Source organism: Grammomys surdaster, unplaced genomic scaffold (assembly GCF_004785775.1).
Source record: "Grammomys surdaster isolate TR1022 unplaced genomic scaffold, NIH_TR_1.0 201, whole genome shotgun sequence".
NCBI classification, from domain to species: domain Eukaryota; kingdom Metazoa; phylum Chordata; class Mammalia; order Rodentia; family Muridae; genus Grammomys; species Grammomys surdaster.
Window position 1 is genome coordinate 8570757 of NW_021604646.1, and position 25000 is coordinate 8595756.

General features: G+C 48.4%; 1 protein-coding gene across 5 annotated transcripts in view; it reads right to left on the reverse strand.

Moving 5' to 3' along the window:
• Nlrc5 (NLR family CARD domain containing 5) overlaps positions 1–25000 on the reverse strand; it is an 88052-nt gene that overhangs the window by 38232 nt on the left and 24820 nt on the right. For 4 of the 5 annotated variants that reach the window (XR_003711808.1, XR_003711809.1, XM_028770333.1 and 1 more), the window contains exons 3-18: positions 24425–24535; positions 16834–17143; positions 15698–15757; positions 15045–15113; positions 12372–14034; positions 10511–10594; positions 10289–10372; positions 8448–8531; positions 8247–8336; positions 7683–7742; positions 6162–6224; positions 5671–5754; positions 3428–3511; positions 2427–2516; positions 1523–1591; positions 572–640 (exon numbers count right to left, since the gene is read on the reverse strand). Coding sequence is in view for 3 of the 5 variants with exons in the window: in XM_028770333.1 (XP_028626166.1) it covers positions 572–640; positions 1523–1591; positions 2427–2516; positions 3428–3511; positions 5671–5754; positions 6162–6224; positions 7683–7742; positions 8247–8336; positions 8448–8531; positions 10289–10372; positions 10511–10594; positions 12372–14034; positions 15045–15113; positions 15698–15757; positions 16834–17131 (2951 nt within the window). In the remaining 2 variants the exon portion in view is untranslated. The remainder of the gene's footprint in view (positions 1–571; positions 641–1522; positions 1592–2426; positions 2517–3427; positions 3512–5670; positions 5755–6161; positions 6225–7682; positions 7743–8246; positions 8337–8447; positions 8532–10288; positions 10373–10510; positions 10595–12371; positions 14035–15044; positions 15114–15697; positions 15758–16833; positions 17144–24424; positions 24536–25000) is intronic. The other variant, XM_028770334.1, reaches the window with a different exon arrangement.

The window sequence follows — 25000 nt, forward strand, 5'->3', positions numbered from 1 at the left end:
AATGGAGACAGTGACAGAGACAGGCAGAGATGGCATCAGGGGTTGTTAGAGACAGACATAGGCAGAGACTAAGAGACACAGAGTGACAGTGGCAGAGACAGACAGAGACAAAAAAACCAAAGACAGAGGAGAGATAAGACTGGGGGCCTTGGAGAAAGAAACAAACTCTGAATGAGATAAGCAAGCAGAGAGACAGACAGACCAATAGACAGACAGACAGACAGACAGACAGACAGACAGACAGACAGGCAGGCAGGCAGGCAGGCAGGCAGGCAAAAGGAAGACAGTGTTGATGGGAAGATACAGAGCTGAGGGGAGTCCAGGCTGATGCCCAGAACTGGGGACCAGGGACTCATGGCTCCTCTTTTCTTCTTTGAGAGTCTCTCTAGCTCAGGGTGCAGGGTACAGGATGGGATTGCCGAGACAGTAGGAGGTGACGGAGGGATGAGCTATGCAGGGAACAAGAAGTTGACAGCCACAACTCCTTGATACAGCAGGTTGTGGTGTCCTCTAGGGAGCCTTTGAGAGAGGCTTGAGGCTTGGGGACAAGAAACAGAGGTTGTCATCGCACCTGATCCTTCTAGATCTCTGGGACAACTCGGAGGTCACAGGAGACATGAAGCTGGTAAGTGGTGAACTCCTGGAGGAACACATAGCAAGACCAGACTGAACATATCTTGCCTCTGGCTCCAGGGTCCATCCACAAACTCACTGTCCACCTTCCAGTCTCTGTGCTTAGCCAGGGTCAGTGAGACTTTAGTCTGGCATGTGACTGGGACTGGCCTCTCTCTGGGACTCATTTGGGACAAAGTTGTCTCGGACTAGTGCTAGCTCGTTGCACAGAGTAAGTGCTCAATTGACCCCGGCTACGGTCAGCATCAATGTCATTGTCATTATCGTCACAGGAGATGGTAGCGATGGCAGATCTCCTACCAACCTTCAGTGTTCAGACCCTATACAATATGCAATAACCTGTGGGCTGACACAAAAGACACAGAACTGACTTTGGCCATGTGCTGGAAGTCCCTTGAAGGAGGGAGGCATACACCCCTTTGAATGGTCCTTGTGCCAAAGGAAGATAGGAGTTCTGGCTGTATCAGAGCTCCATGCCAGACTGAATACGCTCAATATTTAGGCTAAAACCCTAAGTTTCCAGTGAATAATTAATGTCTAGCCATCCCAGCCTGGGCTGGCACACCACCCAGATCCTACATCACAGGGCTCCCAGTAGTCTGCCCTCTGCTCCTTCATCAGACCCATGTCTCCTGCCAAGCCTGCTCACTGCCTGACCCTTAGTGAATTCTTGTTCAGTATTTCAGACAGGATCTCATGTATCTCAGGTGACAGCATGTTTGACTTGCACAGTGTTGGGAATTGAGGCCAGGGTTTCATGCACTGTTATACAAACACTGCCATCTGAGATACATAGATAGCCCTATTTGGTGAGTTCCTGTCAAGGTCTCCCTGGGTCAGGGAGGCCATATCCCCATCCCAAAGAGGTATGTACATACTGGGTCCTTACCTCTTGCAGCTCCCCTGCTGCTCCCTCGGCTCCTGGGCAAAGGTGAGTACCACGGTGTTGCTTAGCAAGCTATGGACAAAAGATGGGGACCACTAAGGCATGACACCTGCCCAAGCTAAGCCCCTTCCTGTGACTTCCTCTGAGGCTTTGAGGTGTGAAGCTTTCCTGCTACAGAGGCTTCAGGTTCTTCCTGTTCTGGTTTGTGCCTCAGTCTACAGCATGCCCTCTCTGCCTTCCCTGGGTGGGGTGGGGGTGGGGGTTTCCTCAGATGCTTGCAGCACTTTGGGATATGGGTGCTGTCTCCCACGACATGCTGTATATCTCAATGATCATGGTGAATAGCGCTCTCAATCTACCTTATGAGAGAATCTGGTTTCCCTCCAGCCCTTTGAGGGCTGCATGAAGCAGGCCCTCCATGCAGCCAAGACCCAAGAACGAAGCTTTCAGGAAAACACCAACATTCATTCACACCTGTCCTCAGCTCCTCATACTGATAGAGATAGAACTGAGGTTGGACCAGGGGATAGGAGGTCACACAAGTCACCTAGAGATTGTTCTCAGGAGAAGCTGGGAGGGGAACTGAAGGACGTTGGAAAGAAGAGGGCCCAGAGGAGCTGGACACACACAGGGAACTGCATAGTTTGTACCAAATGGGGCAAGGAGCTAGAGAGTTGTTCTCTCTGTTTCTGTTACTGCCATTCCCTCCACCAGCCCCAGGCAGCTCTCCAGAAGAGACCCGCAGCACTGAGTGCCAGCTTTCCAGGCCTCCAGCAGCATCTTCTGGAGGTTCTTAAGGCATGGGGCCAGAAATAATATGGGGAATTTCAGAAAGTGTGGGGAGACGACCCTGAGCTCTGGGGCTCAGAGCTAAAGTGAAATGATGGTGCTATGTTGAGATTCCCACCTGATGTGCAGCTCCTCCAGGGTCCCACACGTGCCCATGGCTTTCAACACATAGGTCACCCCAGTCTGAGAGAGGTGGTTGTTACTGAGGCTGTGGAGAGGAGGGGGGGGCGGTGTCAGCAGGCAGACAGCTCCTGTCCTTTTTGTTGTATCTTGAAAGTTGTTAGGTGTCATGGGTCCCCAAGCAGCATCTTTCAAAGAGTTCTGGCCATGTGAGTTGTATGACCCCACAACCACCCCCCACCACACACCACCACACACACTCATGGCTTAAGCCATGAGCACTGCTTCTGGGTTCTCCCCTGTCTGAGCTTCACTGCGGTCTATGGAGTAGTACGGAGGACTGGCATGGAGGACTGGCTCTGTATATAGGTTTCAGACATGCATGGTCTTACTTAACTCCATTTTACAAATGGAGAAACTGAGGCCCAGAGACATTCTATTACTTTCCCAGGGCTTTTAAAGTTATGGAGTGACACAGATAAAGCTGGAGCCCAAGCCACTTTCCCCAAACTTCTTACCCAAGTAGGACCCTAAAACCCCAATACAACCTGATCGTCTCTGCCCCAACTCTGAACAGTTGTACACCCTGATTTCTTGGGTCACCACTCCAACAATTTATGCCTACACCTCAACCAAACCTACCACTTTGTCCCCTAATGCCTTGACCTGGCAGCACAGTACCCACCCAGTCAGTACCTCAGCTCTAGCCCAGTGCAAGGCTTGCCAGTTGTTGCAAGGACGACCTGGCTTGTGAGCCAGATGTGTCATGGACATGCTATGTGCATGGACTTAGGTGGTGAGCCTACTGGTGGTTCAGGGCAGAGGTAAGAGCAAGGTAGGGTCAACATCCCAACTTAGCTGGAGAAAGAAGACGCTGGGTAGATGTGGCTATAATTGCTGACTGTGGACATGGAAAGCAGGGGTGGGGTGGGGTGGCAGGGACCAGATGGGACTCTTCCTGGTTCCTCTTGTTACCCAACAGTGGGACAGACAACTCACTCCAGTTTCTGGACAAAGCAAAGCTGTGAGGCAGCCTCTGCCACAAGTCGACAGCCTTCATCTTCCAGACGGTTCCCTGAAAGACTAAGAGAGAGGCACCATGAAGACTCTTGCAGTACCCTCTCCCAATCCTGGCTTTAGACAGACCATCATTCTCATGAATGAACTTTATAATAACTAAAGGCTGCCAGCTCCACATGTGGCAATGACCTTGGTGCTCCTACACTTGTGGCACACTTCATACTCACAATCTACGGAGTAGCGACTAGTATACCTTCATTTTAAGGCACAGAGTCCTTAAGGGATCTGCTCAAGGGTGGGCTTGGGTTTGAACCCAGATAGCCTGCCTCAAAGACCCCCTTTGACCATTACTGTATTCTGCAACATGCATAATTGCTTCTTGTGATTACTTCTCTAATTCCAGGATATCTGACCCAACGTAAGGTCAGAGAGGCTTTCTTGATTTGTTTGTTTTTTGTTTTTGTTTGTTTGTTTTTTAACTACTTGCTGCAAAGCCAAGGAGTTCTGTAGGTAAGTGTATGGGGAGAGATTTGGGAAGATTGTCCCTTGTAGTGGGACTAGCACAAAGATCTCATGGCATAGCACATACCAGCCACCAGAGGGAGCCAATACACTTAGACTGGAAATTGAGTGAGGGCAGCAGGGGATGGGGGGCGAGGGGTTTAGAAAGGGGTTGGGGAGGTTGGAGTAGGTTTCTGGGTCCCACAGGATTAGAGGATTTGGGCTTTTCCCTGAGCAGAGGGAGGGACTGATGGGTGTAGGCAGTGGTAAAACAACATCTATTCTGCTAGGAAGAGAATGTCATGGTGAGAGCTGGGAAAAGAGTGAAGCAGAAGATAACCGGTCACAAGGTGAAACATTGTTCTAACAAAGGAAGTGGATGAGGACCCTGGAGAAGAGCCAGGCTTGAGATTCAGTTGGACTGGCAATAAGGATGAGCAGAGAGCTGAGGGGGTGACTGGAGGAGCCGGGGTCATGTTGCAAGTGAGGGCACCGGGGAGGGGCATGCTCAGTTGTGGCGAGGGGGTTAGAAATATCTCATGCCTTCATTCTTGTGTTTTACAATTTTGTTATGTTAATGTGTGTGTGTGTGTGTGTGTGTGTGTGCACACGCTTGCATGCACTTCACGTGTATGGGTCCCTGTGGATGCCAGAAGGCTACGAATCCTCTGGAACTGAAGTTATAGGCAGTTACAACAGCCCAACATGGGTGCTGGAAACTGAAACCAGGTCCCCTGGAAGGGCAGCAAGCAATCAGCCACTAAACCATCTCTCTAGACCCTTTAATTTTATTTTTTATTTATTTTTATTTTTTATTTATTTATTTATTTTTATTTTTATTTATTTATTTATTTATTTATTTATTTATTTTGCAGTGAGGAGCAGCTACACATGGAGCTGTAGGAGTTTAGGAATTGATGTTCTCTTTCCACCACGTGGGTCCTGGAGATTGAACTCAGCCAGGCTTGACAAGTATATTTACTTGCTAAGCCATCTTGCTGGCCCATATTTGATCATTTTAATCCTGTCCCTTAGTCTTCCAGTGAAACAAGGTAACAAACCAATAGGTTATTCCTCAGGCAACCCTATGGACCAACTCACCCCTAAATATTTTATAGCACCCCAAGCATCCTCCCTCTCTGGTTTTTAGAGACAAGGTTTCTCTGTGTTGTCCTGACAGTCCTGGAATTCACTCTATATAGACCAGGCTGGTCTCCAACTCAGGAATCTCTCTGCCTCTGCCTCCCAAGTGCTGGGATTAAAGGTGTGTACCACCACTGCCTGGAGCACCCCACCATTCTGTCTTTACATCCCTTGGAGGACTTCCTGGGACTGTCTTGGTGGGGTTTCCTTCCTATCACTAGGCAATGGCCACCACCAGTTCTTAAGCCATGCTCAGGAGAGAGGCATCATGGGAACCTCTTTAGCCTGTAAAGAATGGGTCACCCAAGTGCAGGAGGAGTTCCAGTCTACTGATGGCCATGGAGGTAGTGGCAGAATTCACGAGAATGGGCTGGGACTCTCAGGGCAGACGCTTCCTTCCTGTTTGATTTTGAGCAAATTTCCTTCATTTCCTTCTCTATAAAATGTGGTCCATCACAGAGAGGAGATGATAAAACACATGCTTGACAGCTTCTAGCTGAGCCCCTGATACAGCACAGGTGACAGATGTTCTGACTGTTGTCTATCCTGCCCAGCCTCCCACATATCAGGATACTCACTCCACTTCCTCCAGCGGGGAACCTTTCTGGAATAGCTCCACAAGGGCTTCTGCATCATGGGCCTTGAGCTGACATTTCTGAAGCCTGGGACAGGAATGGAGGATATCAGGAGAAAATCATGGTCCTTCCAGTTCTGAGTCAGGTGTATCCTGAGGGAACAGCTCTGGGATCTGTATACCTCTAGGTAGTGGGGTGAACCTAAACTATTCAAGGCACTTAATCTATGACTCAGTATCTTCTTCTATCAAAGTAGATAAATATGTGTCATTAACGGGGCTCCTACAAGGGTTCCCAGGAGGTACCAGACACAGGCCTTTGAGTACAGTGCCCCACATATATAGCATGGGTCTGTTCAGCTGGAGCAATTGTTGATATGGTTGCTTATGCACGGCCTTTCCCTGTCCCTACATCTGCTTTCCCTTGTGTTCCTTCCTGGCTGCTCTTCCTCTCTTAGGAAAGGACCCTACCTCCATTATCCTTTGCTGAAGTACCTGAGTTGCAGGCTTCGACTCTGTCCTTCCTTCAGGCTATCTTTGCCCAGTACATCTGATGCTCTGAAAAAGAACAGATTACACACGAGTCTGAGCTCGAGATCCAGACCTGATGGACTGCACCTCTTCCATCAGCATCCAGGGCTCATGATCCTGTAGCATCCCCAGGGTGAGTTCATGCTAAAGACAGTGGCGGAAGGTGCTTGGGCTGTGCCTAGGTAAAGTAGCAGGAGCAAAGGGCTTGAGGTCTAAGGGAGCCCTATACGAATGTGGCTTCCCCCATGTGTGGCTGTGCCGTTTGCCTCCACTTCACCCACCAGACTCTTCAGTTTTGGTTTCCGAAGGTCGTTATGAAAACATCTCTTTGATGTGAAGGGAGCATGTGCTGCCTTCCATAGGCAAGTCCAGGCAGTGGCGAGCTATAGCCCTTCTAGACTCCCATAAGGTAAAGAGAGTGCCAGGGACTGTAGAGAGGCTTGGGCCATACCATAAGTCAATTTCCATAGGCTTATAGATTGGAGTTTTCTAGCACAGTAGTTCTCAGTCATGACCCCTTTGAGAGGGAAGATGTCACATATCAGAGATTCTGCCTTTCAAACAGACACTTACATTATGATTTATAACAGTAGCAAAATTACAGTTACGAAGTAGCAACAAAATTATTTTATGGTTTCCGGGTCCTCACAACACAGGGAATTCTATTAAAGGGCCATGGTATTAGCAAGGTTGAGAGCCACAGGTCTAACAGAACCTTTAGCAATGACAGAAGTTTCACTGTGTCATCTGCCACAGGAGACACCTGTGGCCACTGTGCAGCCCTGGAAAGGTGGTAAATGAAACTGATGGACTGAAAGCCACTTCATTTAAGTAGTCACAGTGGTAGTGATCACATTGGGCATCAGAGCTTTAGGCATATGCCGGGGGGAAGTGATGTGGACCCAACTGTGTCATGGTACAGATGGGAGACTGAAGCTGAGAGCAGGAAAGGGTTACAGCTCTGGAGCTTAGCCAGGGAGAAGTGTGGGGAGTAGAGGTGTTTTCTCAGTGACAGAAGTGTTCTTGTCTTCTCTAACCCAAGTGCGTGGGGGGGGGGGCGGGGGGGGAAGAAGAGGGCTAGAAAGCCATGTATGGCTAACTCTAAGCGCTGGTGGCACACCAGTATTTGGAGCATGTTAGATGCACTTATCGCTCCATTCCCAAGGCAGCCCTAAGATGTAGATACCATCATTTCTTTCTATCTTTTCTTCAGTTTGAAGAATTTTTCAGCCTCAGTGCATGGTATCTTTATGTTCTCCCTATAGGTTTGGTTCACTCTGTGACCCTAGAAATGCTTCTCAAGCCAGGGGTCAGGTGTACTACAGACACATGGGAGGAATGGAGGACACTTTGCCAGCCCTGAGCGGGAATGCACACAGCGGCAGAATCATTTCCACTCCACTTCTTGCTAGGTCCTCACTCTCGCCCTCCCAGCCTAGAACCCCTCTCAGGACTCGCTGGGGCCACGCCTCCCTAGCTACTTACCCTGATTGCTGTGTAGCTGTCCCTGGGATCGGGGACAGAAAGAAGATGAGGTCCGATTCCCTACAGAGTCAGACACAAAGCTCTGATAACCAGGAACTGGAAATCAGCACATCACTTCACTTTCCCCAGCTGTCACCCAGCCCCGTCCCAGTCATTTAGGAAAGGCTTATTTCCTAACTGATAGAGGAAACAGGAGAAATGGAGAACGTGCTCAGCATGGCCATAAATCCTCTTCCCCAGCAGCGAGCCTGCTTTGGTAAGGTCAGGAGGACAAGGTGGAAGGGGTTTTTCGGTTGGTTTGTTTCGGTGTTTGGTTTTTTCAGAACCATGGAGAGCGACGCACGCCTAGTTATTCGTTTGCTATGCCTGCGCCCCACGTTTTGTTTATCCATCAATCCTTGCATCTTTCCATCCACTTACTATTTATTATGCACCAGACCTGAGACAGATTCTAGCCCTGAGGTAAGATGACTGTGGCATACACACACAGAGATCTTGTAAGCTAGTGACCTCCTCTCTTCTCATCCTTCACTCCCCTCCCTAAGACGTTGAAGATCTGCTCACCTGACCTGCAGCTTTCTGACAGTAGGACACGTGATGGCCACCTTCACCGAGGACAGGAGGGTTGACATGCAGAAGCTGTTTCGGCTTAGGCTGCATAATTGTGGCAAAGTGTCAGGGGCGGATGCCCTTGACATGGTCAGCAAAGGGAGGTGTGACTTGGGCCAAAGAAAAGGAGGCTTGGGTTGAGGTAAGATCACTTACTCGAACTTCTGGAGCTTCGGCAGGCAAGGCAGCAGCTCCACAAGGCTCAGCACCTCTGGGTACTTGAGATGGTTGTCACACAAACTGCAGGGAGACCAAGGTCCAATCCCTCAGTTGTGGGGATGGGCACTTGGAAACCCAAGGTTGTGGGTGACACCCTTATGAAGTCTGCTCCCTGGGCTGAGGTGTACCATGTGCCTGAGTCTTGAGTTCACCAAGGTCCCAGGGGCCTAGTGAGGTATTTCTGGGAGGCTAAAGACACTATTTCCAGTCTCAGCTCTGGCCAGAGCTCACCAGAGGTCAAGACAACCTCTCTGACCTCACTGTCCCATCTGGATCCCAGCCGGAGGGACAGATGGATAAACAGTGTGAGGATGATTGAGAGCAATGGGGAAAAATGAAATCAAATAAATAAGTAAATAAATAAATGGGATAATGGGGACCAAGATTAAGGTCACTCAAGAAAGACAGTTTCAACGAGAGCAATGGTTTAAACCTTTTCAACCAGAGTGACCACTGCCCAAAGGCACCATTAGAGGGAACAGCAGGGACTGGCTAGCCTGGGTTCCCTTCTGTAAGTGCTGTATCCTACTTCCTAGGTGAGCCTGCTCGGGTTCAGGGGTTCCTTTTCTGAATCTCAGGAAGGAGCTATATAAGACTACAGTAGATCAAGGGTTTTGCTGAGACTGTGTCTCCTAGTGACGTCAGAAGCTACACCCATAAACATGACTGCCTAAGCATGAACTTAACAAGGAAAGCATCGACAGGCATGTTAAAGTGGACGAGGGAGAGCCCACGATACTTCAGCCTTACACAAAGAATCACAGGCAACTGAGGAATGCTAAGAAGAGGAGAAAAAGTTATCCCCAGGGAAGAACATATCAATTGGTCATCCCATAGCAAATGACCAGCCCCGGAAACATGCCTACAAGTAACACTTACAGAGTGAGTGGCTTATATTTAGGAGTATATATGTGTATACATATATGCATACAAAAACAATTAGTGAAAAAAGAGGACATGAGTCTAAAAGAGACCGAAGAGGCATGTATGGGAGGGTTTGGAGGGAGGAAATGGAAGGGAGACACGATGTAATTGTACTATAATCTGAAAAACAAAATTAAAAAAATGAAAAAAGAAAAGAAATTAAAGTATTTTTTAAAAAGACCGTTCCACTTTTTCTGGAGCAATCAATTAAGACACAATCAAGAAGTAAACTGTGTGCCGGGCAGTGGTGGCGCACGCCTTTAATCCCAGCACTTGGGAGGCAGAGGCAGGCAGATTTCTGAGTTCGAGGCCAGCCTGGTCTACAGAGTGAGTTCCAGGACAGCCAGGAATACACAGAGAAACCCTGTCTCAAAAAAAAAAGTGTACTGTCTGTGCAGATGTGCTCACCCCATGTGTGCCACACATGCACCCATCTGTGAATAAGCGCGCCTGTGTGTGCCACACATGCACCCATCTGTGAATATGCATATGACATATTCTTGAGCTAGGCGAGTGGGTACTTTTTTTCAAGTGTGTCCCCAAGTGCAGGAATGTGAAGTTGTGTGTCTTATGTGTACCCACAGTACCCACTTTCTGCCTAGACATGGCATCCCTTTTCCTAGGCTCACAGGATAAGGGGAGGGAGCCTCAAACTCATGATCCTCCAAGGTGGCCCCAAATATGTACCCTGCTGGAGTCTGAGAGGTGTTCTTTTGGATTTGACCCACCTCCTTCTTGGACTGATGTCCCCCTCTGTCATTGGTCCCTTATGGAATGTGCAGGCCCCAGGGGTGTCCTAAGCCCTGGAAAGTGACATTTCTCCTAGGCAAGAAGCCCTCCTGAAGATCACTCACCTGACCTCCTCCAGCTGGGAACAGAGAGGCAAAGCCTGTATCAGGTAACTGACGCCTTGGGCTGTAATCTTACTTCCTGTTAACCTACAAGGCAAGCACGGATGGTAGAGAAGAATGGGCATGGAGAAGGGGTCTAGCTAGGATCTGTGTATACAGGACAAAGCAGGGAAGGCTGTGCCAGACATCCTCAGCTGCAGATCTTGCTTGCAAGCCTTGGCTCACCACAGCGTCTTCAGGCTCCCCAGAGTAGGCAAGCTCTTGCATAGGGCTTCTGCAAAGGCATCCCCACACTTTCTGCCTTTAAACCTGCAGGAGAAAAGCAAACTGGGTCAGTGATGGGCAGAGCTTAGTGATTGGCAGTGCACCATTGACGGTGTCCATGGGGACAAATGGGCATCCTTGTAGCACGAGTCATCAATGAAGTTGTTGGAGTAGTAAGAAGCACAGCTTAAAGCATTGGCTTCCTTATCTGCCAAATTAATTGTCCACACCCATAAAAATACACTCATACATAACGTAAATCATGGCAAGCAAACATGCATGTGTGCATCCTCATCGCTCATGTGCACCTGTGGCAGCCAGAGGATGCCGATGGTCTTTATCAATTATTTATTTATTTATTTATTTATTTATTTATTTATTTATTTATTTTCTCTCATGGATCCCGAAACTCACTCTTTAGCCTAGGGCTGTCTGACTGACAGTGAGCTCTGGGGATCTACCTGTCTCTGCCCCTCTATACTACAGTTACAGATATGAGAGGCTATGCTCAGCTTTTACATCTGTGCTGGGGATTTGAACTCAGGTCCTGTTGTGTTTACAGCAAGCCCTCTTACACACTGAGCCATCTCCCCAAACTCAAGAAATTTTCCTTAGAAACAGAAATAACAAAGAGCTAATTATCAAAATTGGCTGAAACTTTAGCAGAGGGACATTTCATCTCACAAATTGATGTAAAATAATTCAACTTTATATCAGTTCAAAACCAAGTTAATCCCCTTTCCTTAACCTCTTTCTTTAAAAAAAAAAAGTTATGTGGTGTGCTTTTTTAATTGGGAAAGGGGGATTTGTTTCTTTTACTCAATTGTTTTGTTTTTTTGTGTCATTCATCTTTCTTGTATTCAGTGTTTCAAATATGGTTGGTAGTCAAAGATTTTAAGTAATAAAACTGTACCTTAGCAGGCTGGGCTGCCTTGTTACAGTGTTAATATTACATATTGAAATGTCTAATGTGTTTTCAGTCTATCAATACATACAATATGCTTGGAAATAAAACCTGGTGTTGCTTTGCAGGAGGTGAACAAGAAATAGAGCAATAGCAGGAAATAGTTTTCCAGCTAGAAGTGACACACAGAGTGGCGAGTGACTCTGTTTTCAGTGGTGCAATGTGACTGGAAGGGCTGTCTTACTTCTATTTTGACCTTTAAACATATTCCTTCTTCCCTGACACAGAGGGCACACACGTGTCAGCCTTGATCCTGCAGCTAGGATGCCCGTGAGGATGCTGAAGGAAAGACTGGGGTCCCAGCATGACCACATGGGGTAGAGCTAGCGACCAACTTGAACCACCTGCTTCTGACTTGTCCATCACAGAGACATACGCTCCAACAGGACTTCCCTCTGACTGTATCTGGGAAGGTTTATCACTGGAACTATAGCTTTGCTCTTTCTTTAGCTGATGGACCAGATGCCACATTGAGAAACCATCATTCTGCAGGATTCTCCCAATGCCCTCCTGACTTGTGAACTCATTACAGGTATGAAGAAACACCCTTAAGGGAGGTAATACATAACTTGTCCAAGGTCAAACAGCCTTGAGCAGAACAGCCCATGTCCAACACTCCAGTCCCTGGTTGCCAGGGAGATATGAGAGTCAAGAAGCCACAGGCAAGAGACAAAAGTACAACTGGACTCCAAGGGTTTGATCAAGGTACATTATAGTGCACACTAAATGAGGATGGGACATTCTTTTCTGAAAGTCAAGACTTGAATCCTGTCTTTCTGCCATACTGCTTGGCCTCCAACTCTCCCAAAGCCCAGTGTTCTCCCCACCCTTCCCAACCTCCTTTCTGACCTGACTCACCTGAGATTCTCCACCTGCCCACATCCTACCAGAGCTTCTGGGCAGTGGGGCTCCAGTGGGCAGCCATCAAAATCCAGGTCAATGGGGCCATCTCTGTGCTTCAAAATATTGGCCAGTGCAGCCAAGTCTGCACGGGTCAGAGGGAAATTGTGGAAGGAAAGGTGGAATGGAAGGCTTTGGGCAATGAACCTGGCCAGCTCCCGATCCTGGGTCTCAGCCACATAGTGATACAATTCTATCTTCTTTGGCCCTGTGAGCTTTGGGCTAGCCAACTTCCTTAGCACTTGGATAACGGCAGCCTGCCTGGAGCCCACCCAGGCTTCGTCTTGCTGAGCCAGCTGGCAGAGGAAGGCATGGCAGGTGTGGGAGGCCAAGCCTGCCAGGAAGGTAGAGAGATGGTCCGAGAGGCTCAGTCTACCTTTGGTCCTCAGCATCCAGTAGGAATTGAGGGTGACATACTCGATGAGCATGTCTTTGTCCACCTCGTCACTGGCCATCAGATACAGAGCAGCAAAGAACTCCTGCAGGCTGAGGTGCACGAAAGCATAGCCTGTTTCTTTATGCCCAGGCCGGGGATGGATACAGAAGGAGGTCAGGAGGCCATGGACAGCTCCAAAAGCCATCAATTCGGGAGAGATGTCTTCCATAAAGAAGATAACTTTCCCAGTGCTCAGTCCCCTAAGGGCCACCTTTCCAAGGCCCAACAAGGATGTGTCAAGCAGAGTGCCACTGGGGCTAAAAGTTTTCATCATCTGCAGGTACAACTGGGTTATGGTGGGCAGGAGGGCTGTAGACTGCCCTGGGGAGCTTCCAGGAAGCAGACGGCGGAGGCAGAAGCAGGTGACTCTGCACAGCGCAGGTATTGCACACATACCCCGGAGTCGTTCATTGGTTCTCATTTCTTTCAAGGCCAATTCCTGAGACAGAAGATCACTGAAGAAGTGGCTAACATACTTCTCTACCCTCAGCCCATCAAAGCCCCACATGTACACCATGGCTGCTTCTGTTGGCACACAGGAAGGCAGTTTCCCAGGACGAGAGGTGGTCATCACCCAGCAGCCTGGCAGGAGGTTCCCGTGGCAGAGGTCAGAAAAGAGGGTGAGGGCCGAGCCTGCATTTTCAGTACCCATGGAATCGGTGTGGAGAGCCTCATCCAACCCATCAAAGATCAGTAGGATTTGATGGGCATTCTCTTCTAGGTACTGAAAAACAGCATCAGGGTCGGACTCTGGGCTCAAGTACAGATCAAAGAGAAGCTGGGGCAGTGTCGGCAACTGTGTGATCATGTTGAGCCAGCGGAACTCAAACAGGAACAGAGCCTGGAAGCGGTCCAGCTGACCTTGAGCCCACCTCCAGCGGAGCCGATATGCCAGAGTTGTCTTACCCATCCCAGCCTTTCCCAGTAGTACTGTCACTCGAGGCCCCTTGTGGGCCTTGAAGCTGAAGAGATCCTGGATGCTCATGTCAATGTCGTCTGCTGCATCAGGGTCCCCTAGAGTGGCTCCCTCCTGAGCATCCAGGGGTGCTGTAGTCCGGCTCCACTGAAGAATTGGAGGGATGTAGGAATGTGGGGAGTCAAGAGTATGCCATGCACCTGGGCATGCACCGCCATGCCACTGTTGGGCAGAGGTCTTCAGGAGCTTCAGATACTTCTTGGCCAACTCTGCAAGGGGCACAGGAGTGACATGAGAGTAGGAGCTCTCACACTTGACACATGTCCCAGGGCCCCATGATCAGGCTCCTGGTGTCTTTAGCCCCCAGCTATATGTGCATGGAGGCAAGTGTTAAGGTCACAATGGGGAAATCTTAGGCTGTCCATATTCCCAGAGGAACTGGTTACAGAGCAGTATAAGTCCCCATAGCAGCCACTCACCCAGGGGGGTGAGGATGGGCCCTTGGGCCACACCTCTCACTTCCAGGGCAATATGGATGATATAGTTTTCAGTAAGCTGGGGGAAGTGCTTGCTTTGCAATATCTATGGGAATCGGCTCTAAGATGGCAAAGGCAAGGGCATCCTTCCCTTGAGAGGAGGCACTAACAAATTTCAGGCTTTGGAGCAGTCAATCAAACCATGGGAACTGGGCTCCTGCTATGCCAAATGTTTTATTTCTTCCTTCCTTGGTCATCGGAAAGACTCAGCCCTGACCTTTGCCCCAGAAAAGACTGAGCTAGTGGCCTATTTTGTACAGATATGAATTTTCTGGATATGCCCATGGTTGGTAGAGTGAGTGTGTGTGCACATGAAGCTGGGTCAAGGACTATTCCAAAACATTGGTAGAGGATGAAGGCTGTTTCCCCTCTCCTCTTCCCCATAGCCTAGCCTCAGTGCCCTGTGTCTCCATGGGCCTCTTGCCTGGAGGTTCTCCAAGACACCTTCGTCCCCTCCATCCTCTCTCACCTCCAACATGCACTGAGACCCAGGTCTGAGGTCACATCAGTTCCCACCCTGGTGTTCTCACAACCTTGAGGACAGTTTAGAAGAGCCTAGATGACAAATCTGCCCTTGAGATAGCCCGTCTCCTCCTCTGCCCGTTCAGGACTTAGAGTCTTTCTCACTTGGAGGCTTAGAAAACAAGCTGCTAGGCCTTTTCAGCCAGGGGCAAGATGCAGAATCAGTGGTCAACCTCAGGGCAACTTTATCCTATGCTGGGGTTCCTACTCCCATAACCCACCTAGCTGCTGCTTCTTGCTGCTCTTCCGACGGGGTGAAGACCCATAGCTCTGAAAAGGACGCTTGACACCTGGAAAGAAAAAGGGCATGAGGGAGAAAATGAAGACCCGGGGAACACGTTTGGGGTGCTCTGGTTCCACAAGTGGGCCCAGGCAGAGAAGCATGAGACACCCTGGGGTTGTGAGCAGGCTATTCCTATAGTTTCACCAGTAAGCTCCAGGCTCTAAGCCAGCCCACAGCAGGGCGTCATGAGCACCATGTTCATTAGGGAAGGCACAGGTTCTGTGAGATTGAAGCTTCCAACTATTTAGTTGAGCCTACAACTGGTCCTTGTCTATATACATCAAAATCACAACATGATACCTGCCTTCCTACAGTTCCATGTGGTGGGGACAGAGGCATGGGAACAGGTTCCCTAGGTGACAGCTCACAAGGGATCTGGAGGGGTGAGACTAGTCATACTCAGTCTCTTCTGGGGCTCCAAGTTATAGCTCTAGTTTAAAGGCAGTGTGGCAGGCCTTGAAAGTCACAGAAGAGGATGAAAGGGGGCTTAGTCCACGTGCAGAGTAGACATGGTGGTCACTAGCCACCACTAGCTTGAGGTGAAGACTGAGCAGTTCATCTGGTACCCCAAACCCTAGCCCCAAATCTCACCATGGTGCAGCTGAGGTTCCGGACATCTCTCTTCACCTGCTCCTAATTGCTTAGAGGAATCTGTAAGACAGAACAGGACATATACCAATGGAAATGTGGGATACAGTGTCATGAGGGTATTGGGTGCATGGGTAGCTCTGAGTGGTGTCTGCTCCGGAACATCCAGAGGTTCCATGGATATAAAACTGATGCCCAGTCATCTGCCAGGGAAGCAAGCGGTGCACTCTGCAGGCAGCAATGGGGGGAAGTATTTATGTATAGACACAAGTGCACATGTCACTGAGGATGTTTGCCTGCACACAACACTTCCACCGTGGCGGTGCCCCGCGACCGGCTCCGGGACGGCTGGAAAGGCCCAGCGGGGAAGGTAGCTGGAGTTGCGGGGCGGCGTCACCCGTGAGGCCGAACCATCCCACCCCGAGTGTTACAGCCCCCCCCCCCCCCCAGCAGCAGCGTTCGCCGAATCCTGGGGCCGAGGAAGCCAGATACCTGCTCTGCCTCACTTCTGGGGGAGGGTGGGGCCTGGGCTGCCCCTCCCACGGCGCCACCCCACCCGGTCACTTCTTTCTCTCCGGGGAGAAGGCGGGAGAGGGGGAGGGGGGCGGGATGGACTGTTTCCAGTGCGCCCCGGGCGGGCGTCCTTCGGCTGTCGGCCAAGGAGGTGGGGGGCGGGGCCAAGCAAAGCCGAGCACACCGGGTTGAAACACGGATCTCGATCTCTCTCTCTCTCTCTCTCTCTCTCTCTCTCTCTGTGTGTGTGTGTGTGTGTGTGTGTGTTCACATGCATGCGTGTGCTGTCTGCTCATGTATGTATGAGCATGTTCCTCCCACCTCTACACTGGTAGAGCTCATGGTCGAATCCCCACTTTTTAATCTAAGGACTCCTTGTCCCTTAGTATCAGTTGCTGCTCCTCAGCGCTATGCTCAAGAAAGAGCCGTCAAACTTTCTTGCTTATTAGTAGAGGCTGAGGTCTTCTGGCTGCACTGCAGAAGGAAGCCATTTTAGTTACTGGCAATGGAATGTATGGCTCTTCTATGTCCTCCCTGTGTGATCAGATGCATCACTGGGGGTTCTGAAGCTCTTCAGACCACAAGGCTGTGTTGGCAGCCTTTGAACGTCCCGTGGGAGCCCTTACCATCTTTTTGGTCCCAGCTGTTCTGCAGTCGTACCTCCAGCTCTAGAGGCACATCAAGCTCAAAGCACAGAGTATAGATGAAAGACTTCCAGGTGGCCGGGCCTTGGGCGAACAGCCTGTTGAGCTGACGGCAAGTGACCTCAGGGTTGGAGGCCTCATTGCTGCAGTCCAGGTCCGTGGTAGGAAGGAAGAACCTAACCTTGGCATTCAGCCATTCTGGTTTTTTGCTCAGCAGTCCCACAAGCCACGCCCACAGGTTCTGATCGCCCAGTAGATCGCTCTCGCTCTCGGAGTCCATCAGACTCTGGCCCTGCAGAGGCGAAGGGAAACGGGTGAACTGCAAGAAGATGAGTGGGGGGGGGGGGGGGGGGGGCAGGCAAGCTGGAGTAAGTGGCCTGGTGTGCGTGTGTTTGGGAGTGGGGGGATTATGTGATGTTAGCTGTCAACCCAACTGAGTCTAGAATCATCTGGGAGATGAGATTGATGTGGGAAGATCCGTCTTGGCTATGGATAGCACAATTCCCTGGGCAGGGGGTCCTGGACCGTATGAAGTGAAGGGAGGGATCTGGGCACTAGCATTTATCACTCTCTGCTACCTGACTGTGGATTCAATGTAACCCGAAGCATCACGCTGCCGCCCCATGGAGCTGTGAGCCAGAAAACTCCAACTTGGCCTCTCCATGGAATCTCCTCACCATCAACTTCAGAAATGGGCCTGCTTCCAATCCTTAACTATATTCTGGCTAAGCAGAATGCACTATCAGCTCATCAAAATATACAGGTCTCTAAGCATGCTGTTTCCATGGACCATATGTGCTGCTTTCAGTCTGGGTTACTTTCATAACAAAGTCATCTAACCATGCCCTAATATTGTCCTTCCTTTCTTAGTACTGTAACTCCCAACTAGTCCCTGGTCATCCAGAATAGACTCAATCCCCAGTTAGATGCAGCCACATCGTGGGGGGATTGGCCTGTGGGATGCAAGTACAATGTTATCTGCCTTCCTTTCCTTCTGCCTGGTAACTGGGATGTTAACAGGATGGCTAGCCCTTGGGCAACTATGTTGGGTCATGGGGTAGAAGCCGGTGCAGAGAAATGTGTGGGTAAAGTTGCTTATCTTCCCTGGAATCTGTGACTTTAGCCTTCTATTATATGACTGAGAGATACATTTCTATTTGGTTTAAAATGCATTTAAGGATTTCTGCCTATAGTGTACTGAAGTCTTAACTAACACAAAACATCTGTGCTCTCTCTCTCTCTCTAAGCTAATCTCTTTTTCAAAATTTTTAGTATTATTTTTTTACTTATGTGTATGTGTCTGTGTGACTGTATGCCATATGTACATGGGCACCTGCACAGGCCAGAAGAGGTCTCTGGATTCTCTGGAGTTGGAGTTTCAAAGTAGTTCTATGACATCCTAGCACATGGGTGCTAGGATCTAAATGTGGGACCTCTAGAAAAGCAACAAGAATTCTTAACTGCTGAACCATCTCTCCAGCCTATTTCTCCCCCTTGAGACTGAAGCTCACCAAAAACCTGCTGGGAAGAGTTCCAATAGAAGGCATAGGGCATTTACAAAGCAGAAGCTTAAAATAATAAGCGATATTTGCAAGCTAGTAATTCCAGAGGAGGCAGGAATCTATCATGGATGTGCAACTTTTTTTTTTTTTTTTTTACTGTTCATGAACAGTTTTGAAAGTGTTACTGGCAAGATTATTTATAATAATTAAAAATCCGGAAGCAGCATGAATAGCAAACAGTTGGGATGGATTAATTAAATGGTGGTCTGTGTATGCAGGAATAAGCTGGTTTTTTCCTCTATCAACAGTGGCAAAATAGAAATATACTTAGAAAATATAGACTATGTTAGGCCTGGTACTCTCTGGGTGACTGTAGGCTAGCCAATCCCCACATATGCAGAAATATCATCTCTAACTCTAGAGAAGGAGGCGCACACATGAGCTGGCCTTGCTACAGTCATTGTATATCCTGTGCACGTGGTGATGGGGTGCTGACTGGGCTTCCCACTCCTTCCAGGCTCTCCTCCTCAGGTAGACTTCTAGACTTGCTCTGCACAGACACAGACCTTATAAGTCATGCAATGTGCTCAGGTCCATGATCCTTGGGCTGGGACCACCGTTCCCGGAGACTGAATGACTCAGGCCAAGGAAGAAAGATAGAAATGCCCAGGGTCAAATACCAAGGTAATGGGCAGAGCTAGGATCGGAACTATGATTTCCTGGCTCTCAGGTCAGTAAACTTCCAAAGCCTTGGATCCTCGGGTAGCATGAGACAAAGGCTTTGTGTGATTTTTGCCTTAAGACTGTATCCACTTGAGGGTATGGCTTCTTTATTGGGCTATGCTGTTTGGCAGCCATGTTGCCTGGAAAAGAATCACTCAGGGCATCGAGTGACTGATGAGAAGGAGGTCTGTGATAGGTTATTTCTCCACTGGTGAAATGAGCCAATTCAAACCAGATAGAATATATTAAAGGCAGGTTTATTGAGAAGCTGTTCTCAGGTGAGTTCATTGGTCCCAAGGATTGAGGCCAGGGGAGTTGCCACTATGGGGGGTGGGGGGGAGAGAAAGAGAAGAAAAGGTACGTGCAAAGAGGAGATGGAGAGGGGGGGGCACAAAGTATCTGGATTACACAGGGAGGAGCTACAGGGGGAAGGGCAACCCAGCCCCTGGGCTGGAAAGTTCAGGGGTGGGGGCAGGGTATGCCAAGTAGGAACTGAGGGATGCTGGGAGAACCTGGAGGCCAGGTCTGCTTTGATATGTAAAAAATATAAAATATACACCTCAGTCCCTTGCCCAGGGGTCTGAAACCAGTCTGGACAGGTGACACTGGTGTGGTTCCTTATCCTCTTTCAGCCTATCGTGGAACCTTGGTTTCTCCATGAGACACCAAGTTCTTTTAAACAACCATTGCTGGGACACAGGGTGTACCTTGTCATTATAGACATGGTGACTTCTGTGAAAAACAGCCTTGGGGACAGGATTTCAGCAAAAGACCCATGGCCCAGAGCCAGGAGATGATTACAGGCCAAGTTTACTACTAACTCTCTGTGGTGGACCTTGAGGACATGTACAAATGCCCAGCTTGCCTTTTTCTGGGCCTTGATGGTATCACAAGACCCCATCCTTTTGTCTGGTGAAATACATTTAAAAACAACGTAGGTCACGTTTGTACAGATGCTTCCAGAGCCAATATGTGACTCTCCCTGCTCTCTTCTCCCCTGATGCATTTCAGGTCATGGCTATTCCTTTAGCCTGAGTCTAGACCAGAGGACAAGGTGGACCAGAGCTCCCCAGCTCCCCTCTGTTCAAACATCAGGAAAGCAAAGCTGGGAAACGTTGCTTTGGGGGCTCTTTGTTACCACAGCAGAACCTAGCTGACACACTTAGTGTGATGTGAGTTAGTTTCTTCCCTGACTGTTGTAGGGGAGTGGAGGAAGCTTTGGGTGACTGTGTCTTATTGATGTGACCACAGTTATGGTAAGCACCCCAGTCCTGAGACTTTGGAAATTACAAAGCCTTTGCCCCTGGTGGGGGTATGAAAGTGTAAATGCAGGGCCCACAGCGTCCCCTCTTGGATGTTTATAGCCTGGGACAGCCCTCCTACAGTGACCTCCCACTGGGCCCAGCTAACCCCTCCCCCTCGTGCTATACATTGTAAGTATAGCCAAGTTCCTGATAGCACAGTAGGTGCCCTCCATCAACCCACCAGATCCCTACTTTTCTGAGTGTGTCTGTTGTTTCTTCATTCCTGCTCTGCCTCAGGTTTTGCTCCAGGCCCAAACCGTGCACAACCAGGGCAAGATGTGTGCCTCAGTCATTCCATCTATAAACGGGTAGAGTAGAAGCTCAAAGCTCTTCGAGATGTTCTGTGCCAATAACTTTCATTCTCATGCTGAATAGTTCTCAAGGGCAAGTTTGTTAGGTCTGGACAATCCACTTAAGCCAGGTGACAGCACTCAACTCTCCCTAAGTGTCCTCGGCCAGGTGTTACAACCAGTAAAAACAGACGCCAGTACTCAACTGTCCCTGAGGGTACTTAGACGGGTGTTATGCTTAGCTAAAGTATTGTTACAGATGTTTATGTTCACAGCTGGACAATATGTAGAGAGTGAGAGACTTGAAACTCTCGGCCCTAAATGAGGACGTCACCGTCACACCTCTCCCCTCAAGGCTCAGGAACCTATGCAAAAACAGAAGTAGTTTTCTGTTTATTTTTGCATTGTTCGTCTTAGTGATATTTGCTTGTTTTGATTTTTTTTTCGTTTTTGTGGGGGGGTTTTCCGAAGAGAGAGAGGGGACACAAAATTAGGTAAGTAGGGAGATTGGGAGGGTCTGGGAGGAATTGGGGAGGGGATAAACATGATCAGAATATATGAAAGTATTAATTGAAAAAGGAGGAAAAAGGAATGTTGATGTTTGGTCTTCACATTTCCTTTCAAATAAGCTAAATGGATGAGGAGCCTCGACCGTCAGACTCTTCCCTGTGCCTGGTTGCTTTGAGGGGGAGCCTGACCACTGAATGGCCCTTCTCTTGGTAACTGCAGGATTGCCATTAATAGAAGGCGGGTTGCCTGAAAACTCCACAGCTGCTGGGAGGACAGTAGAGGCCTGACTCCTGCTCTAGGAGGCCCTGCTTCAGCTGATTCCACGGTCCTTTGTCATTTCTGCTGCCCTCTGCTCTCTGCCATCTCTGTCCCTAGCCTCTGTCTGGAACTTCTCAGCAGTATTCCTGCCCCTCCTGTTACAGATACCGCTTCTTCCAAGGCTGCAGCTGCCACCACCTCCATCTCTGCCTGGCTGCCAGCCATATCACCAGCCCAGGCCTCTCTACCAATGATAATAACCACAGTAGGCTGTCAGGAGCCATAATAGGACAAGCTAATAATTAGCAGTTGATCATCCTGAAATGCTTGCCTTGGATTATTATATAATCTGCGACAAGTGTGCCCCATCAGCAAGGCTGTGGCCAGACATATTTTAGGAAAGATCCTGCTATTAATATGCTTTTCCTATTATTATTAATTATTATTATTATTATTACAATCACTAAGCAGTAGCACTCCCCTTTGGAGCAGATCTCTGCAGACCCACGAAGATGTACTGTCTTGTAGTGATGCTATATAGACAAATAGACGACGTCTTAAGTCTTAATGATGATCCTATAAGAATTCCTAAAATTATATCAATGATTGTTTAGCTCTTTTATAGTTAAGTCCCTTTCTGATATTCAAAACTGCAATGAAAACTCTGCCAGTCTCCCAAGTGTCATCAGTTAACAGCACTTAGATAGTAACCAGACTCTCTCCTGCTCAGAGCACATTCCAAGGTGGTTGTAAAACAATTAATTTAGTGACCTTAGGGTCACTAAAAGGGAACTCATGATTTATTATAGGTGCTAGGACAGAAGAGAAAATATTGCCTGGGTTTATCTATACAAAACTTCACTAATTTCTTAGTTATAGTTTTAAACCTTCAGTGAACCTGTGGAGCTAGACAGGTGATGGATGTTTAGTCAGATAATTACTCCTAATGGATATGCATGTAAACATTCTCTGTTGTAAACTTCTATTTCAATTTATGATTTGAATTTTGGTGTGAACTTGTGATGAACTTTGTAACATGTGATCAGGTACTCTGTATGATGTATAAGACAAAGGAATGTTTGTTAGTGGTCACTTCACTTCACTTCACTTTCTCTCTCTCTCTTATCTCTCCTCTCTTCTTTCTTCCCTGCTTAGATTCTCTCCGCTTAGAATTTTTTCCTTTGTTGGAATTTTTTACTTTTCTCTACTTTGTCTCTTAGCTAGCTTTCATAGGAAACTTTTTACACTTAGTAATAAACTACAATAACTTCTTTAAGTGTCTTTTCTTCCTGCGACCTCAAACCAACAGACCTAAGTTAGAGCCTGGCAGTGCCTGCAGAGGGAGTACTAAGGATATTTGCCTAATTCTCTGCTGTCCCTGGGCTGAGGTGTTAAGTGCCAGAAACTGCAGTTTCTGGCTTCAGAGGATCAAATGGATAGCAGGTCAGCTATAGTAGACTAGTAAGTAAACTTTAGTAACGTAGAGAAGTAAACCTTATTATACAGCAACCTTAAATATCTTGTAAGACCAAAGTCTTACCCCAATCTCGTAAGACCAAGTCTTACCCCCACCGATGCTCTTCCAATTCCCATCCCCCTCGGCTGCCTCAAGAAGAACCAACCGACCTGAGGAGAAGAAAGAAGATCACCTTCTCCTCCCACCAAGCCGGAGCTGGCTCCTGGCAGTAGGCAAGAAAAAATCACTCCAGAGAAGCCTTTATTGAGACACATCACGAGATAGTGTCTCCCCGCTGACTTCAAAGGTAAGGCTGAGCCACTCTAAATGGGTAGATTAGAAGCTTGAAGCTCCTCCAGACAGTCTTTGCCAAAGACTTTCATTCTCATGCTGAATGGTGGCCAAGGGCAAGTTTGTTGGGTCTGGATGCTCAAGGTCAAGAATGATAACACTGGTTGCTATTAAAGGCTGAAGGTCCCAATGCCTGGGGCTCAGCGGCTATAACATCAGTAAAAGCCCGGTGTCTCACACTTTGAGAGCTGACACCAACCATATCTGCCCCCTGCTCCTGCAGAGGGCTGAGGGCTACACAAGCTGCTTAGCACCCAGTAACCAAGCCCAAAGCTACTCCAATACATGAAACTCCAAGTCTCTGGCTTCCAATGCTGTAGTTCTCAGGTCTTGGACCTGAGTGTCTTTGGCACTCCAGAGGATAGGACTAGAAGAATTCTGTAGTAAGAATTTTGTAATTTGGATTTTTTTTCTTAAACAAAGAAATGTTATGGGAATAAATTTTTGTTGAATATGTAATCATTTCGTGGAATATGGGTCTGTTCCACAGCAGCTGACTATGATTTGCCTCGTGCACTGGCAGGGGCGTGGTTTTGCCAGCTGCAGACAGTTTCTGTGAGTGTGTGATATTTGGAATTTTGGAGACCTTGGAGATATATAAATGCTAGGGTCCTGAGAGGGTTGCTGTTGGTTGAGGTTTGTTAAGTAGTTGTGTGCAAAAAAGAAACAAGAAGAGGAGGAGGAGGAGGATGAAGAAAAAGAGGAAGAGGAAGAAAAGGAGGAGGAGGAGGAGGAAGAGAAGGAAGAGGAGGAGGAGGAGAAGGAGAAGGAGACGAAGAAAATGAAGAAGAGGAGGAAGAAGAAATAATTAGATATTCTGATGGTGAAGATCAAACTTGCCCCAAGGAACTCAATGATCCTAATCAACAGGAAGTAGTCTAATGATAACGCTCCCCCCCCTTTCCCCTCTATCCTTTCTTCTCTCCTACCTAGGGTTAGGGGGTTAAAGGGAACAAGTAAAGGGGTGGAAAAGTGCAGAAGAGAGAAAGGAACCCACCAAGTAGCAAATGCCAGCTACAGAGTCCATTGTCCACTCTTGGTTTCCATCTAGAGCAGCAAAAGGGTACAGCCGACCGGTGACCCAGGGAAGTGGGGTTGGGAGTCTTGGCCACAGGAAGATAGAGAAGGAGTAGATGGGAGAGAAAAGGAAAAGAGAGAAGGGGAGGAAAACCCACTTACCTGGTTCCTTGGATCATGATAGATGGTCTGGTGTCCCCATGTGGAGTCTCCTGAGTGTCTCAGCTTTGTCCTGTGACCCTCAGTTTATAGGCTGTTTCTATAGCTCAGGTCCTAAAGGGAGAGAAAACAGTGCTCTCCCTCTCTTCCAAACCCAAGAGGAATGATGCTGTGTCCAGGACTCTAGTCCCTGCCTCAGAGGACACATAACCCACAAAGGTCCTTCACAAACCAATCGAATTCTTCCCAACCAAGTTCTATATGTTCCTGGAGTTGGCACTGCCCAGCCATCCTGCTGCCATCCTGTTTAACCAGGAACACGGGATGACCGCCCATACCTCCTTTAACTAAGAGCCTGGGTGTCATAATCCCATAGTTGGATCCAGCTTATTCATCTGCACAAAAGTGGAAAAACCCTTATCACAAATGCCAGCTTTTGTCCTCACCCACAAAGTCCCCAGGAAGTCAGCATTTAAAGTTTTCTTTTTTTAAATAGTTTAAAGCTTTACTCAAGTTTTTAAACAGCAAAAAGGGCTGGGCTTGCATGTATGTAATCCTAGCATTTGCAAGGTGAAAGCA